We start from the raw sequence: 13,733 nt of genomic DNA, 5'->3' as shown, positions 1-13,733 counted from the left end.
AGAACTGTAGGGATAAAGAAGCAGAAAGTTGAAAGGGGAGAGAGGCAGAGATAGGGGAAGGAGGAGGGGGAGGGAATTACCGGAAATTGGAGAATTCAATGTTCATACCACTAGGCTGGAGGCTACCCAGACGGTAGATGAGGTGCTACTTATATACATTGTTAATGTATATCGTGAACAGTTGCAGGCCCAGCACCGACCCCTGTGGCACACCGCTCACCACTGAGTAACACCCATGTATCGCAATTCTCTGCTTTCTATTAGATCAGTGGTTCCCAACCTCCGGGCTGCGGACCGATACCGGGCCGCAAAGCATGCAGGGGTGCAGCGGTAGCCGGAGCGCACCCAGCACATCTTTAAGAAAAAAGCCGAAATAAACAAGCTAATTAATTACATGCCGCCCGGCACGTAAATGTCAGCCCAGATCACAGGCAATTTTCAATCGCCTCCGATCTGGGCCGACATTTACCTGCCGGGTGGCACCTGCCTTTTGCCTACATCCATGTTTGAACAGTGGCATGACATTTGCCATCTACCAATCCGTCAGGACCTGCCCAGAGTCCAGAGAATTTTGGTAAATCATCACCAAACTTTTGCCATTTCTTTCAGTTCCCTGGGATGCATTCCATCAGGACCAGGGACTTATCTATCTTCAGGCCCACAAGTTTTCTCAGCAATACTTCTTTAGTGATCGCTATTGTATCGAGGTCCTCACTTCCCATCACATCCATAACATCTCTCTTTGGCATGTTAGACGTGTCCTCCAACGTGAACACCAACACAAAATAGTCATTCAATCCCTCTGCCACTTCCTCATTACCCAATATCAATTCCCCTTTCTTGTCCTCCACTTCAGCCACCCTTTTCCGCTTCATATAATATGAAAACTTTTACTATCTGTTTTTATATTTCATACTAGTATATTTTCATTAATCTATCTTCCCTTTCTTTATTGCTCGCTTTGTGGTTCTTTGTAGCTTTTTAAAGTTTTCCCAATCTTCCAGTTTCCCTCTACTCCTGGGGACTTTGTTTGATGTCTTTTTTTATTTCCTTAGCTATCCATGGCTGGCTCTCCGCACCCTGACTGTCCTTGCTTTTAACTGAATAAACTTTCGTTGAGCACCATGAAAAATTTCTTTGAAAGTCTTCCACTGTTCCTCAACTGTCCCACCATATAGTCCACAAGAAAGCCTGCTACAGAAACGCCGCCAAGACGGCGCCCCAATGACTCACTGTCAGTTATGGGCTTTCTTCTTCTTCAGTTGCACAGGACCAGATCTACGACAACACGTTCCCTTGTAGGTTCAGTAACATGCTGTTTAAGAAAGCCATCACGGATGCATTCTGTGAAGACCTCCTCAAGACTGCCTCGACTAACTAGATTCACCCAATCTATGTGCAAGTTAAAGTCCCCCACGATAACTGCTGTTCCATTCTTACATATAACCATATAACAATTACAGCACGGAAACAGGCCATCTCGGCCCTTCTAGTCCGTGCCAAACACTCACTCTCACCTAGTCCCACCGACCTGCACTCAGTCCATAACCCTCCATTCCTTTCCTGACCATATACCTATCCAATTTTTTTCCAAATGACAATATCGAACCTGCCTCTACCACTTCTACTGGAAGCTCGTTCCACACCAGCTACCACTCTCTGAGTAAAGAAGTTCCCCCTCGTGTTACCCCTAAACTTTTGCCCCCTAACTCGCAAAACTCTCAGTTCATGTCTTTTTGTTTGAATCTCCCCGACTCTCAATGGAAAAAGCCTATCCATGTCAACTCTATCTATCCCCCTCATAATTTTAAATACCTCTATCAAGTCCCCCCTCAACCTTCTATGCTCCAAAGAATAAAGACCTAACTTGTACAACCTTTCGCTGTAACTTAGGTGCTGAAACCCAGGTAACATTCTAGTAAATCTCCTCTGTACTCTATTTTGTTGACATCTTTCCTATGATTCGGTGACCAGAACTATACACAATACTCCAAATTTGGCCTCACCAATGCCTTGTACAATTTTAACATTACATCCCAACTCCTATACTCAATGCTCTGATTTATAAAGGCCAACATACCAAAAGCTTTCTTCACCACCCTATCCACATGAGATTCCACCTTCAGTGAACTATGCACCATTATTCCTAGATCACTCTGTTCTACTGTATTCTTCAATGCCCTACCATTTACCATGTATGTCCTATTTGGATTATTCCTACCAAAATGCCTCAGATATTTCTGTTTATTGCCTGTGCCACTGTAATGTTATTATTTGGTGGCCGATAGACAACTCCCACCCACCAGTGATTTCTTCCCTTTACCATTCCTAATCTCTACCCTGATGGATTCAACATTCTGCTCCTTGGATCTTATATCATCTCTCACTATCGCCCTGAACTCATCCTTAATTAAGAGTGGTACCCCACCTCCCTTACCTTCCTGCCTATCCTTCCATATTACCTGGTATCCTTGAAAATTTAATTCCCAATCCTCTCCACCCTGCAACCAGTAAATCATTCCACCTTTCTACTGATTTGTGCCACGAGTTCACTGACCTTTTTTTGAATACTATGGGCATTCAGATAAATGACCTTACACTCATTGTGCTTTTAAAATCTTATAATCTTTTTCTCTTTTGCACTTAATTTTTCTTTACTCCACTCTTACTTTTCTCTTTTCCTTTATCCATACTTCCTTCTCCAATCTGTTGAACCCACCTACTAATTAGTTTAAAGTTCTCAATAGCTTCTCCTTTGGTTCTTCCCACTTTCTCCAGATCAAGGGTGTAGCCATGGACACTCGCATGGATCCCAGCTATGCCTGCCTCTTTGTAGGGTTATGTGGAACAGTCTATGCTCCAAATCTATACTGGCACCACTCCCCAACTTTCCCTCTGCGACATCGACGACTACATTGGTGCTGCTTCCTGTACCCATGCTGAGCTCGTCAATTTCATCAACTTTGCCTCTAACTTTCACCCAGCCCTTAAATTCACTTGGTCCATCTTGGACACTTCTCTCCCCTTTCTTGATCTCTCGGTCTCCATCTCCGGAGACAGACTATCCACTGACATCTTCTACAAACCCACTGACTCCCATAACTATCTTGACTATACCTCTTCCCACTCTGCCCAATGCAAAAATGCCATTCTCTATTCCCAGTTCCTCCATCTCCACCGCATCTGCTCCCAGGATGAGGCTTTCCGTTCCAGGACTTCTCAAATGTCCTCTTTCTTTCAGGATCATGGTTTCCCTTCTGGCGTCATCAAAGATGCCCTCACCCGCATCTCCTCCGCTTCCCGCACTTCAGCTCTTAAACCCATCCTCCCGTCACCACAATAGGGACAGGGTTCCCCTTGTCCTCACCTACCACCCCACCAGCCTCCGGATCCAACACATTATCCTCCGCAACTTCCGCCACATTCAACAGGACCCCACCACCCAGCACATCTTACCCTCCCTACCCCTCTCAGCTTTTCGCAAGGATCGTTCCCTCCGCGACTACCTGGTCCATACGTCCCTCCCCACAGAACTCCCACCCGGCACTTATCCCTGTAAGTGCAAATGCTACACCTGTCCCCACACCTCCCCCCTTACCACCATTCCGGGCCCCAGACAGTCCTTCCAGGTGAGGCAACACTTCACCTGCGAGTCTGCTGGAGTCGTCTATTGCATCCGGTGCTCCCGGTGCGGCCTCCTCTACATCGGCGAGACCCGACGCAGATTGGGGGACCGCTTCGTCGAGCACCTCCGCTCCGTCCGTCACAATAGACAGGATCTCCCGGTCGCCACCCACTTCAACTTTGCCTCTCATTCCCATCTAGATATGTCCATACATGGCCTCCTCTATTGCCATGATGAGGCCAAACTCAGGTTGGAGGAGCAACACCTCGTCTACCATCTGGGTAGCCTCCAGCCTGGTGGTATGAACATTGAATTCTCCAATTTCCGGTAATTCCCCCCCTCCCCCTATCCCAGGTCCTTCTCTGCCTCTCTCCCCTTTCAACTTTCTGCTTCTTTATCTCTACAGTTCTTTCATGCTTATCCCCTCCCCCCTTTATCTTTCCTCTGATTGGTTTTCCACCTGGCGTCTCTAGGCCCTACCCCCTCCCCTATCTCTAATACTGGGCTTCGGTCCTCTCTTCCCCCCCATTCCTGATGAAGGGTCTCGGCCCGAAACGTTGGCTACTCTTTTCTCAAGGATGCTGCCTGACCTGCTGAGTTCTTCCAGCGTTGTGTACGTATCCTTTGATCCACAGCATCTGCAGTTGTATTTTTGTGTTTTAATTAGTTTAAAGCCCTATCCACAGCCCCAGTTATGCGATTTGCTAGGATCCAGGTCCCATCACAGTTCAGGTGGAGCCCATCCCAATGGTACAACTCCCTCCTTCCCCAATCCTGGTGCCAATTTCCAATGAATTCAAATCCACTTCTCCCACACCAATCCTGGAGCTACACATTTAACTCTCTAAGCTTCTTGACCCTATGCCAAGTTGCAAGTGGCTCAGGAGGTGATCCAGAGATTACTAGCTTTTTGGTTCTGTTTTTTAAATTTAGTCCTTAGTTGCTCAAATTCCCTCAGCAAAACCTCTTTCCTTGTTCTACCCATGTCATTGGTACACACATGGATCAAGACAACTTTCCCCTCCCACTGTAAATTCCTCTTTAGGTCAGATAAGATGTCCTGAACCTGGGAACCAGGCAAGCAACACAGCCTTCAGGATGCTCTATCCTCACGGCAGAGAACTCTGTCTATTCCCCTGACTATACTATCCCCAATTATCACTACATTTCTCTTCTCTCCCCCCTCTTGAATGGCTCCCTGAACTACAGTACCACAGTTAGGCTGCTCATCCTTCCTATAGCCCCCATTCTCATCCACACAGGCAGCAAGAATCTCAGACCTGTTGGACAAGCCCAAGGGCTGAGGCTCCTCCAGCACTGTCTCTTGGATCCCTCTACCCACCTCATTCACAGTCACACCCTCTTGTCCCTGACCACAGACCGAATTTGAGGCAGCTAATCTAATGGGTGTAACTACCTCCTGAAACAGAGAATCCAGGTAACTCTCCCCCTCCCTGATGTGCTGTAGTGTTCCAAGTCATCAACTTTGAGCCTGAGTTCCTCGAGCAGCCACTCTTGCACCAGGAAGCACAATGGGGTTCACCGGCTGCCACATCATGCAGCTACAGCACAACACTTGATCCTGCATCATCCTACTTTCTTTAATGAATGCAAAATTGCATTTACCTTCCTAACCACTGACTTGACCTACAAATTAACCTTTAGGGAATCTGCACGAAGACTTCCAAGTCCCTATGCACCTCAGATATTTGAATTTTCTCTCCATTTAGAAAGTAGTCTACGCTTTTATTTCTTCTATCAAAGTGCACGAGGACCATATAATTCCCGACATTATTCCATCTGCTATTTCTTTACCTGGTCTTCTCATTTATCCTTCTGTAGCATCTCTACTTCCTCAAAACTACCTGCCTCTCCACCTATCTTCGTATCGTCTGCAAACTTGGCCACAAAGCCATCAATTCCATCATCCAAATCATTGACACATAATATAAAAATAATCGGTCCCAACACAGACCCCTATGGAACACTACCAGTCACCAGCAGCCAATGAGAAAAGGCTCCTTTTATTCCCACTCTTTGCCTCCAGCAAATCAGCCACTGCTTTATCCATGCTATTTTTCCTGTAGTACCATGGGCTCGTAACAGCCTTATGTGTGGCACCTTGTCAAAGGCCTTCTGAAAATCCAAGTACACAACATCCACCGATTCTCCTTTGTCTATCATGTTTGCTATTTCTTCAAAGAATCTCAACAGCTTTGTCAGGCAAGATTTTCCCTTGAGGAAACTATGCAGATAATGGCTTATCTTATGTATCTCCAAGCACCCGAAAATCACATCCTTAATAATCCCAACCACTGAGAGTGGAGTGACATTTGCAATTTTCCATCTCTCCAGAACCATGCCAGAATCAATTGATTAGTGAAAGATCATTATTAGTGCTTCCCCAATCTCTTCAGCCACCTCTTTCAGAACCCTGGGGTGTAGACCATCTGGTCCAGACCCGACAGCTTCCCAAGAACCTTCTCCCTAGTAATGGCAACTTCACACACTTCTGCCCCCAGACACTCAAACTTTCACCAAGCTGCTAGTATCTTCCACTGTGAAGACTGCTGCAAAATACTTAATCACTTCGTCCACCATTTCCTTGTCCCCCATTACTACCTCTCCAACATCATTTTCCAGTGGTCCGACATCCACTCTTGCCTCTCTTTTACACTTCATATATATGAAGACACTTTTGGTATCCTCTTTAATATTATTAGCTCGCATACCTTTGTATTTCACCCTTTAAGACTTTTTAAGTTGTTTTCTGTTGGTTTTTAAAAGCTTCCCAATCCTCTAACTTCCCTCTAATTTTTGATTTATTATATCCCCTCTCTTTGGCTTTTATGTTGGCTTTGACTTCTCTTGTCAACCACAGCTCTGTCATTCTGCCTTTAAAAAATTTCTCCCTCTATGGGATATATATATCCCGTGCCTTCCAAATAGCTTCCAATATTTCTAGCCATGCTGCTCTGCCATCATCCTGCCCGTGTCCTTCAGAATCAGAATCAGGTTTATTATCACCAGCATGTGATGTGAAATTTGTTAACTTAGCAGCAACAATACATAATATAATAAATAACTAAATCAATTACAGTATATGTATATTGAATTGATTAAAAATTGTGCAAAAAACAGATTCACTATATATATTAAAAAAGTGAGGTAGTGTCCAAGAGTTCAATGTCCTGAATCGCTGAGTGTGCGCCTTCAGGCTTCTGTATCTCCGACCTGATGGTAACAGTGAGAAAAGCACATGCCCTGGGTGCTGGAGGTCCTTAATAATGAACTCTGCCTTTCTGAGACACTGCTCCTTGAAATTGTCCTGGGTACCCAAGATGGGGCTGACTAAATTTACAATCCTCTACAGCTTCTTTTGGTCCTGTGCAGTAGCCCCCTCCCACCCCCATGCCAGACACCCTCCATGGTACATCTTTAGAAGTTTTTAAGTGTATTTGTTGACATACTGAATCTCTTCAAACTCCTAATAAAGTATAGCTGATGTCTTGCCTTCTTTATAACTGCCATCGATATGTTGGCACCAGGTTAGATCCTCAGAGATCTTGACACCCAGGAATTTGAAACTGTGCACTCTCTCCACTTCTGATCCCTTTGTGAGGACTGGTATGTGTTCCTTCATCTTACCCTTTCTGAAGTCCACAGTCAGTTCTTTCGTCTTACTGACATTGAGTGTTAGGTTGCTGTGACGCTAGCTCACTAGTTGGCATATCTCACTCCTGTACGCCCTCTCCTTACCACCTAAAATTCTACCAACAATGGCTGTATTGCCAGCAAATTTATAGATGGTATTTGAGCTATGCCTAGCCACACAGTCATGGGTATAGAGAGAGTAGAGCAGTGGGCTAAGCACTAGTGTTGATCATGAATTTGGAGGAGATGTTATCACCAATCCGCACAGATTGTGGTTTTCCAGTTAGGAAGTCGAGGATCTAATTGCAGAGGGAGGTACAGAGGCCCAGGTTCTGCAACTTCTCAATCAGGATTGTGGGAATGATGGTATTAAATGCTGAGCTATAGTCGATGAACAGCATCCTGACATAGGTGTTTGTGTTGTCTAGGTGGTCTAAAGCCGTGTGGAGAGCCATTGAGATTGCATCTGCCGTTGACCTATTGTGGTGATAGGAAAATTGCAATGACACCAGGTCCTTGCTGAGGCAGGAGTTCAGTCTAGTCATGACCAACCTCTCAAAGCATTTCATCACTGTCGATGTGATCAATTTGGCCTGCTCCTTTCTCGTGCCCTTTATCCCCTTTATTCCCCTGTAATATTGATACATCTATCTTTAGCTATTCCTCCTCAAATAAGGGAATATGAGGGAGAACCTCTTCACTCAGAGGGTAGTGAGAGTGTGGAGTGAGCTGCCAGTGGAAGTGGTGGATTTCAGTACAATTTTCAGAGAAATCTGGTACATGGTTGGGATGGGTACAGAAGGCTATGGTCTGGTGAAGACCAATGGGACTTGGCAAAGTAACAGTTTAGCATGGACTAGATGGGGTGAAGGGCCATTTATGTGCTGTAGTGTTCTATGGCTCTTTGATTCTGTACACTACTCTCTGTCCATACCCAAGCATCCAAAAACACACCTGCTCCCTGGCCTTGTCTTCCCTTCCTCTGTAGCCTGTTTGAGCCCCACCATTCCCTCTCCAGCCCCTCTCTCTCAAACAAGTGCATAAAGGCCTAGATGTACCCATCAGACCAGAATGCAGAAACAAAGGTTTGTGTCTATGACACAGTAAAGAGAGATTTGACTGAAACACACAAGATTCTGAAGCTTTTTGTGGTGTGAATATAGAGGACAAAGGGTGAACACAGCCTCTTCTTATTACTACCATTGGGGAGGAGGCACAGAAGCCTGAAGACACACAATCAATGATCTAGGAACTGCTTCTTTCTCTTTCCCCTCAGATTTCTGACAGTCACTGTTCCTTTAATGAAATTTATGGTTACTTATGTCTTGCACTGTACTGCTGCCACAAAATAGCCCATTTCATGTCATGTAAGATAATAATACTAATAAATTGGATCCTGATTCTTTCTGAAGGTGTTTTTTTGCATGGAACAATCTAAACCAGTCATCTTTAATTTCTGATTTTTGATTTCAGAGTGAGTTAATCTTTGTCTTCCAGCAGGCGTTAAGTTCTGTTCTTGGAACTCCAGCAAGAATGATGTCAACAGAGCAGGGCAGATATAGAGACATTGACAAGCGGAGGTGGAGCGTGGAGCTGAGATTACAATCAGATCAGCCACACTGCTGAGAAGTAACATCAACCACTCATCTCAGAACCCTGCCTCTTCAGAATGTGGCTTTTGGAGATGACCCCTGCCTTTGGATGTGTCTCCTTATGCAACTTTGTTAAAACCTTTACTGTCCCTTGTTTCCATTTTATTATCAAAATCTTAAACACCATCTGGGCTACACTGTCTTTTCACATCTACCATCACGACATACAGAGACCTGAAGTCCCACACCACCGGCTTCAGGAGCAACTACTTCCCTTCAACCATTCAGTTCTTGCAGCACAACTCTCATCACCAGGTCAGCATAGTCACTATGACCACCTTGACCACTTTACACTTTGGTTTTTCCCTAATTGTCTTCTTTCCTGTATAAAACATAGAACAAGAATTATGAACAAAGTGGATGAGCTTAGAGCATGGATCCGTACTTGGAGCTATGATGTTGTGGCCATTACAGAAACTTGGATGGCTCAGGGGTAGAATGTGGTAACTTCGAGTGCCAGGCTTTAGATATTTCAGAAAGAACGGAGAGGGGCAAATGAGGTGGGGGCATGGCACTGCTGATCAGAGATAGTGTCATGGCTGCAGAAAAGGAGGAAGACATGGAGGGATTGTCTACGGAGTCTCTGTGGATGGAAGTTAGGAACAGGAAGGGGTCAATAACTCTACTGTGTGTTTTTTTATAGACCACCAATAGTAACAGGGATGTCGAGGACCAGATAGGGAGACAGATTCTGGAAAGGTGTAATAATAACAGAGTTGTTGTGGTTGGAGATTTTAATTTCCAAAATATTGATTGGCATCTCCCTAGCACAAGGGGTTTAGATTGGATGGAGTTTGTTAGGTGTGTTCAGGAAGGTTTCCTGACAGAGTATGTAGATAAGCCTACAAGAGGAGAGACTGTACTTGATCTGATATTGGGAAATGAACCTGGTCAGGTGTCAGGTCTCTCAGTGGGAGAACATCTTGGAGATAGTGATCACAGTTCTATCTCGTTTACCATAACATTGGAGAGGGATAGGAAAAGACAAGTTAGGAAAGCGTTTAATTGGACTAAGGGAAAATATGAAGCTATTGGGTAAGAACTTGGAAGTATAAATTGGAAACAGATGTTCTCAGGGAAATGTACAACAGAAATGTTGCAAATGTTCAGGGGATATTTGCGTGGAGTTCTGCATAGGTATGTTCCAATGAGACAGGGAAAGGATGGTAGGGTACGGGAACCATGGTGTACAAAGGCAGTTGAAAATCTAGTCAAAAAGAAAAGAAGAGCTTACAAAAGGCTCAAAAAACTAGGTAATGATAGAGATCTAGAAGATTATAAGGCTAGCAGGAAGGAGCTTAAGACATTCAACCAGTATGTGAAGAGCAAGAAGATAAGAGGTGAGAGAATAGGACCAATCAAATGTGACAGTGGAAAAGTGTGTATGGAACCGGACCAGGTACAGAAAAGGACCTTGGCGATTGTAGGGATGACTTACAGCAGACTGAAATGCTTGAACATATAGACATTAAGAAAGAGGATGTGCTTGAGCTTTTGGAAAGCATCAAGTTGGATAAGTTACCGGGACTGGATGAGATATACACCAGGCTACTGTGGGAAGCGAGGGAGGAGATTGCTGAGTCTCTGGCAAAGAGCTTTGCATCATTAATGGGGATGGGAGAGGTTCCGGAGGATTGGAGGGTTGTGGATGTTGTTCCCTTATTCAAGAAAGGGAGTAGAGACGGCACAGGGAATTATAGACCAGTGAGTCTTACTTCAGTGGTTGGTAAGTTGATGGAGAAGATCCTGAGAGGCAGGATTTATGAACATTTGGAGAGGTATAATAATGATTAGGAATAGTCAGCATGGCTTTGTAAAAGGCAGGTCTTGCCTTACAAGCCTGATTGAATTTTTTGAGGATGTGACAAAACACACTGATGAAGGTAGAGCAGTAGATGTAGTGTATATGGATTTCAGCAAGGCATTTGATAAGGTACCACATGCAAGGCTTATTGAGAAAGTAAGGAGGGTTGGGATCAAAGGGGACATTGCTTTGTGGATCCAAAACTGGCTTGCCCATAGAAGACAAAGAGTGGTTGTAGACAGGTCATATTCTGCATGGAGGTCGGTGACCAGTGGGGTGCCTCAGAGATCAGTTCTGGGACACCTTCACTTTGTGATTTTTATAAATGACCAGATGAGGAAGTGGAGGGATGGGTTAGTAAATTTGCTGATGACACAAAGGTTGGGGGTGTTGTGGATAGTGTGGAGGGCTGTCAGAGGTTACAGCGGGACATTGATAGGATGCAAAACTGGGCTGAGAAGTTTTGGGCAGGTGGAGTTCAACCCAGATAAGCGTGAGGTGGTTCATTTTGGTACATCAAATATGATGGCAAAATATTGTATTAATGGTAAGACTTTTGGTGGTATGGAGGATCAGAGGGATCTTGGGGTCCGAGTCCATAGGACACTCAAAGCTGCTGTGCAGGTTGACTGTGTGGTTAAGAAGGCGTATGGTGTATTGGCCTTCATCAACTGTGGGATTGAGTTCAAGAGGCAGTGATACAGCTATATAGGATCCTGGTCAGACTCCACTTGTAGTATTGTGCTTAGTTCTGGTCACCTCACTGCAGGAAGGATGTGGAAACTATAGAAAGGGTGGAGGGAATATTTACGAATGATGTTGCCTGCATTGAGAGCATGCCTTATGAGAATAGGTTAAGTGAACTCAGCCTTTTCTCCTTGGAGTGACGGAGGATGAGAGGTGACCTGATAGAAGTGTGTAAGATGATGAGAGGCATTGATCGTGTGGATAATCAGAGGATTTTTCCCAGGGCTGAAATGGCTAACATGAGAGGGCACAGTTTTAAGGTTCTTGGAAGTAGGTACAGGGGAGATGTCAGGGGTAAGTATTTTACATAGAGAGTGGTAAGTGCATGAAATTGGCTGCTGGCGATGGTGGTGGAGGCAGATACAATAGGGTCTTTTAAGAGACTGTTAGATAGGTACATGGAGCTTAGAAAAATAGAGGGCTATGGGTAACCTTAGGCAATTTCTAAAGTTTGGCACAGCATTGTGAGTCGAAGGGCCTGTATTGTGCTGTAGGTTTTCTATGTAACATTACGCACAGTCTTGGCTCTGTGGCTCATAATGTCATGCTGAGCTTGTAGCCTACTCCAAGATCAGTCTAACTCTTCCCTCCATTTTCCTTTCAACCATGTGTCTATCTAAAATTCTCTTAAATGTCCTTAAGTCGGATGTCCATCTACAACAGACATGAAGCAGAATTTCTTTAGCCAGAGTGGTGAATCTCTGGAATCCACAAATGACAGTGGAGGCCAAGTCACTGGGTATATTTAAAACAGAGGTTCATAGGTTCTTCATTAGTCAGGGTGTCAAAGGTTACGGGGAGAAGGCAGGAGAATGGTTTTGAGAAGGATAATAAATCAGACATGAAGGAATGGCAGAGCAAACTTATTGGGGCGAATAGCCCAATTCTGCTCCTTTATCTTATAGTCTTATGGTCTACCTCTACACCACCCCTAGCAGGGTGCTTCATGTACCACCACTCTGTGTAAAAAAAACCTCTGACATCGCCCTATATGTGAATCTGCCATATCATATCTGTTAAATTCATGTTATTTTGTAAATGCTGCTTTTCTGATGCTCTAAGTTTTTCATTGCACCTGTTCATTCATGTACTAGTGACACTTGTAGGCTGCCTCTAGCACATCCTAGGGTGTGTTGGTTGTTAACATAAACCATTGGATACAGAGGCAGAATTCAATCACTTGGTCCATCCAATCTGCTCCACCATTCCATCATGGCTGATTATCTCTCTCAAACCCATTCTTCCACCTTCTCCCCATAACCTTTGACACCCTAACAAATCAAGAACCTATTAACTTACTTGGCCTCCACAAATGTCTGTGACAATGAATTCCACAGATTCACCACCCTTTGGCTAAAGGAATTCATCCTTACCTCTTTTGTAAAACAATGTTCTTCTATTCTGAGGCTGTATCATCTTGTCCTAGACTCACCCACTAAAGGAAACATCCTCTCCACATCCAATCTATCTAGGCCTTTCAATAATCAATGGGTTTCAATGAGATCCCCTCACATTCTTCTAAACTCAAGTGAGTACAGACCCAGAGTCATCACTCTTCAAACGTTAACCTTTCCATTGCTGGAATTATTTTTTTGTGAACCTCCTCTAGCCCCCCTCTAATGCTTGCACATCTTTTCTTAGATAAGGGGCCCAAAACTGCTCACAATACTCCAAGTGCGGTCTAACCACCACTTTATAAAGCCTCAGTATTACAACACTACTAAACAATTTATTTTACTGAATGCTTCGATGTACATGTGACAAATAAATCTGAATAAACTGGAGCTTGACTTTGATTCCTGGGTGTAAGCACACAGTTCTGAGAGGCCAGATCCTATTTCCGCATCTCCAGCCCTCAGCTCCCGTCCTCTACAGGGTTAGTGGACGCATACAATATCACAGCTCCTTACCATTTTGGTGTTGGCAAAATCCTGCTCCATGCTTACGGCAATGTCCTGCAGGGCACTGAGCTGCAGTTCCATCTCACTCAGCTGGGCTGTGACCTGGTGGGTAACACGGGTAGAGGCTTGGGGGGGTGCCCACGCTGGGGAGTTCTTCTTTTGTAAGAGTTTCTGTGTTAGCTCATCCACAGCCAGCTGCTGCTCGCAGCCCTCGTGGCTGGACTGCACTGAGCCAGCGCATGGGCTCTCTGAAAGCAAGAAGACACAATGAGCATGAAGCAGACCGCAAGCTCTGTGTGCTGGTCTTACTGAGCTATCTGCTATGCTCAACCATCCGCTCACTGCCCGCA

At 44.7% G+C, this 13,733-nt stretch overlaps 1 protein-coding gene across 1 annotated transcript in view; it reads right to left on the bottom strand.

Moving 5' to 3' along the window:
• Positions 1 to 13,733, bottom strand: part of cplane1 (ciliogenesis and planar polarity effector 1) — a 349,043-nt gene that overhangs the window by 38,384 nt on the left and 296,926 nt on the right. The window contains exon 42 of the mRNA XM_073047849.1: positions 13,393 to 13,631. Within this exon, the coding sequence (XP_072903950.1) occupies positions 13,393 to 13,631 (239 nt within the window). The remainder of the gene's footprint in view (positions 1 to 13,392; positions 13,632 to 13,733) is intronic.

The sequence above is a fragment of the Hemitrygon akajei genome, chromosome 6 (genome assembly GCF_048418815.1).
Source record: "Hemitrygon akajei chromosome 6, sHemAka1.3, whole genome shotgun sequence".
Taxonomy (NCBI): Eukaryota; Metazoa; Chordata; class Chondrichthyes; order Myliobatiformes; family Dasyatidae; genus Hemitrygon; species Hemitrygon akajei.
Note: the sequence above shows the minus strand (reverse complement) of the source record. Positions and strands in the feature narration are given on the sequence as shown.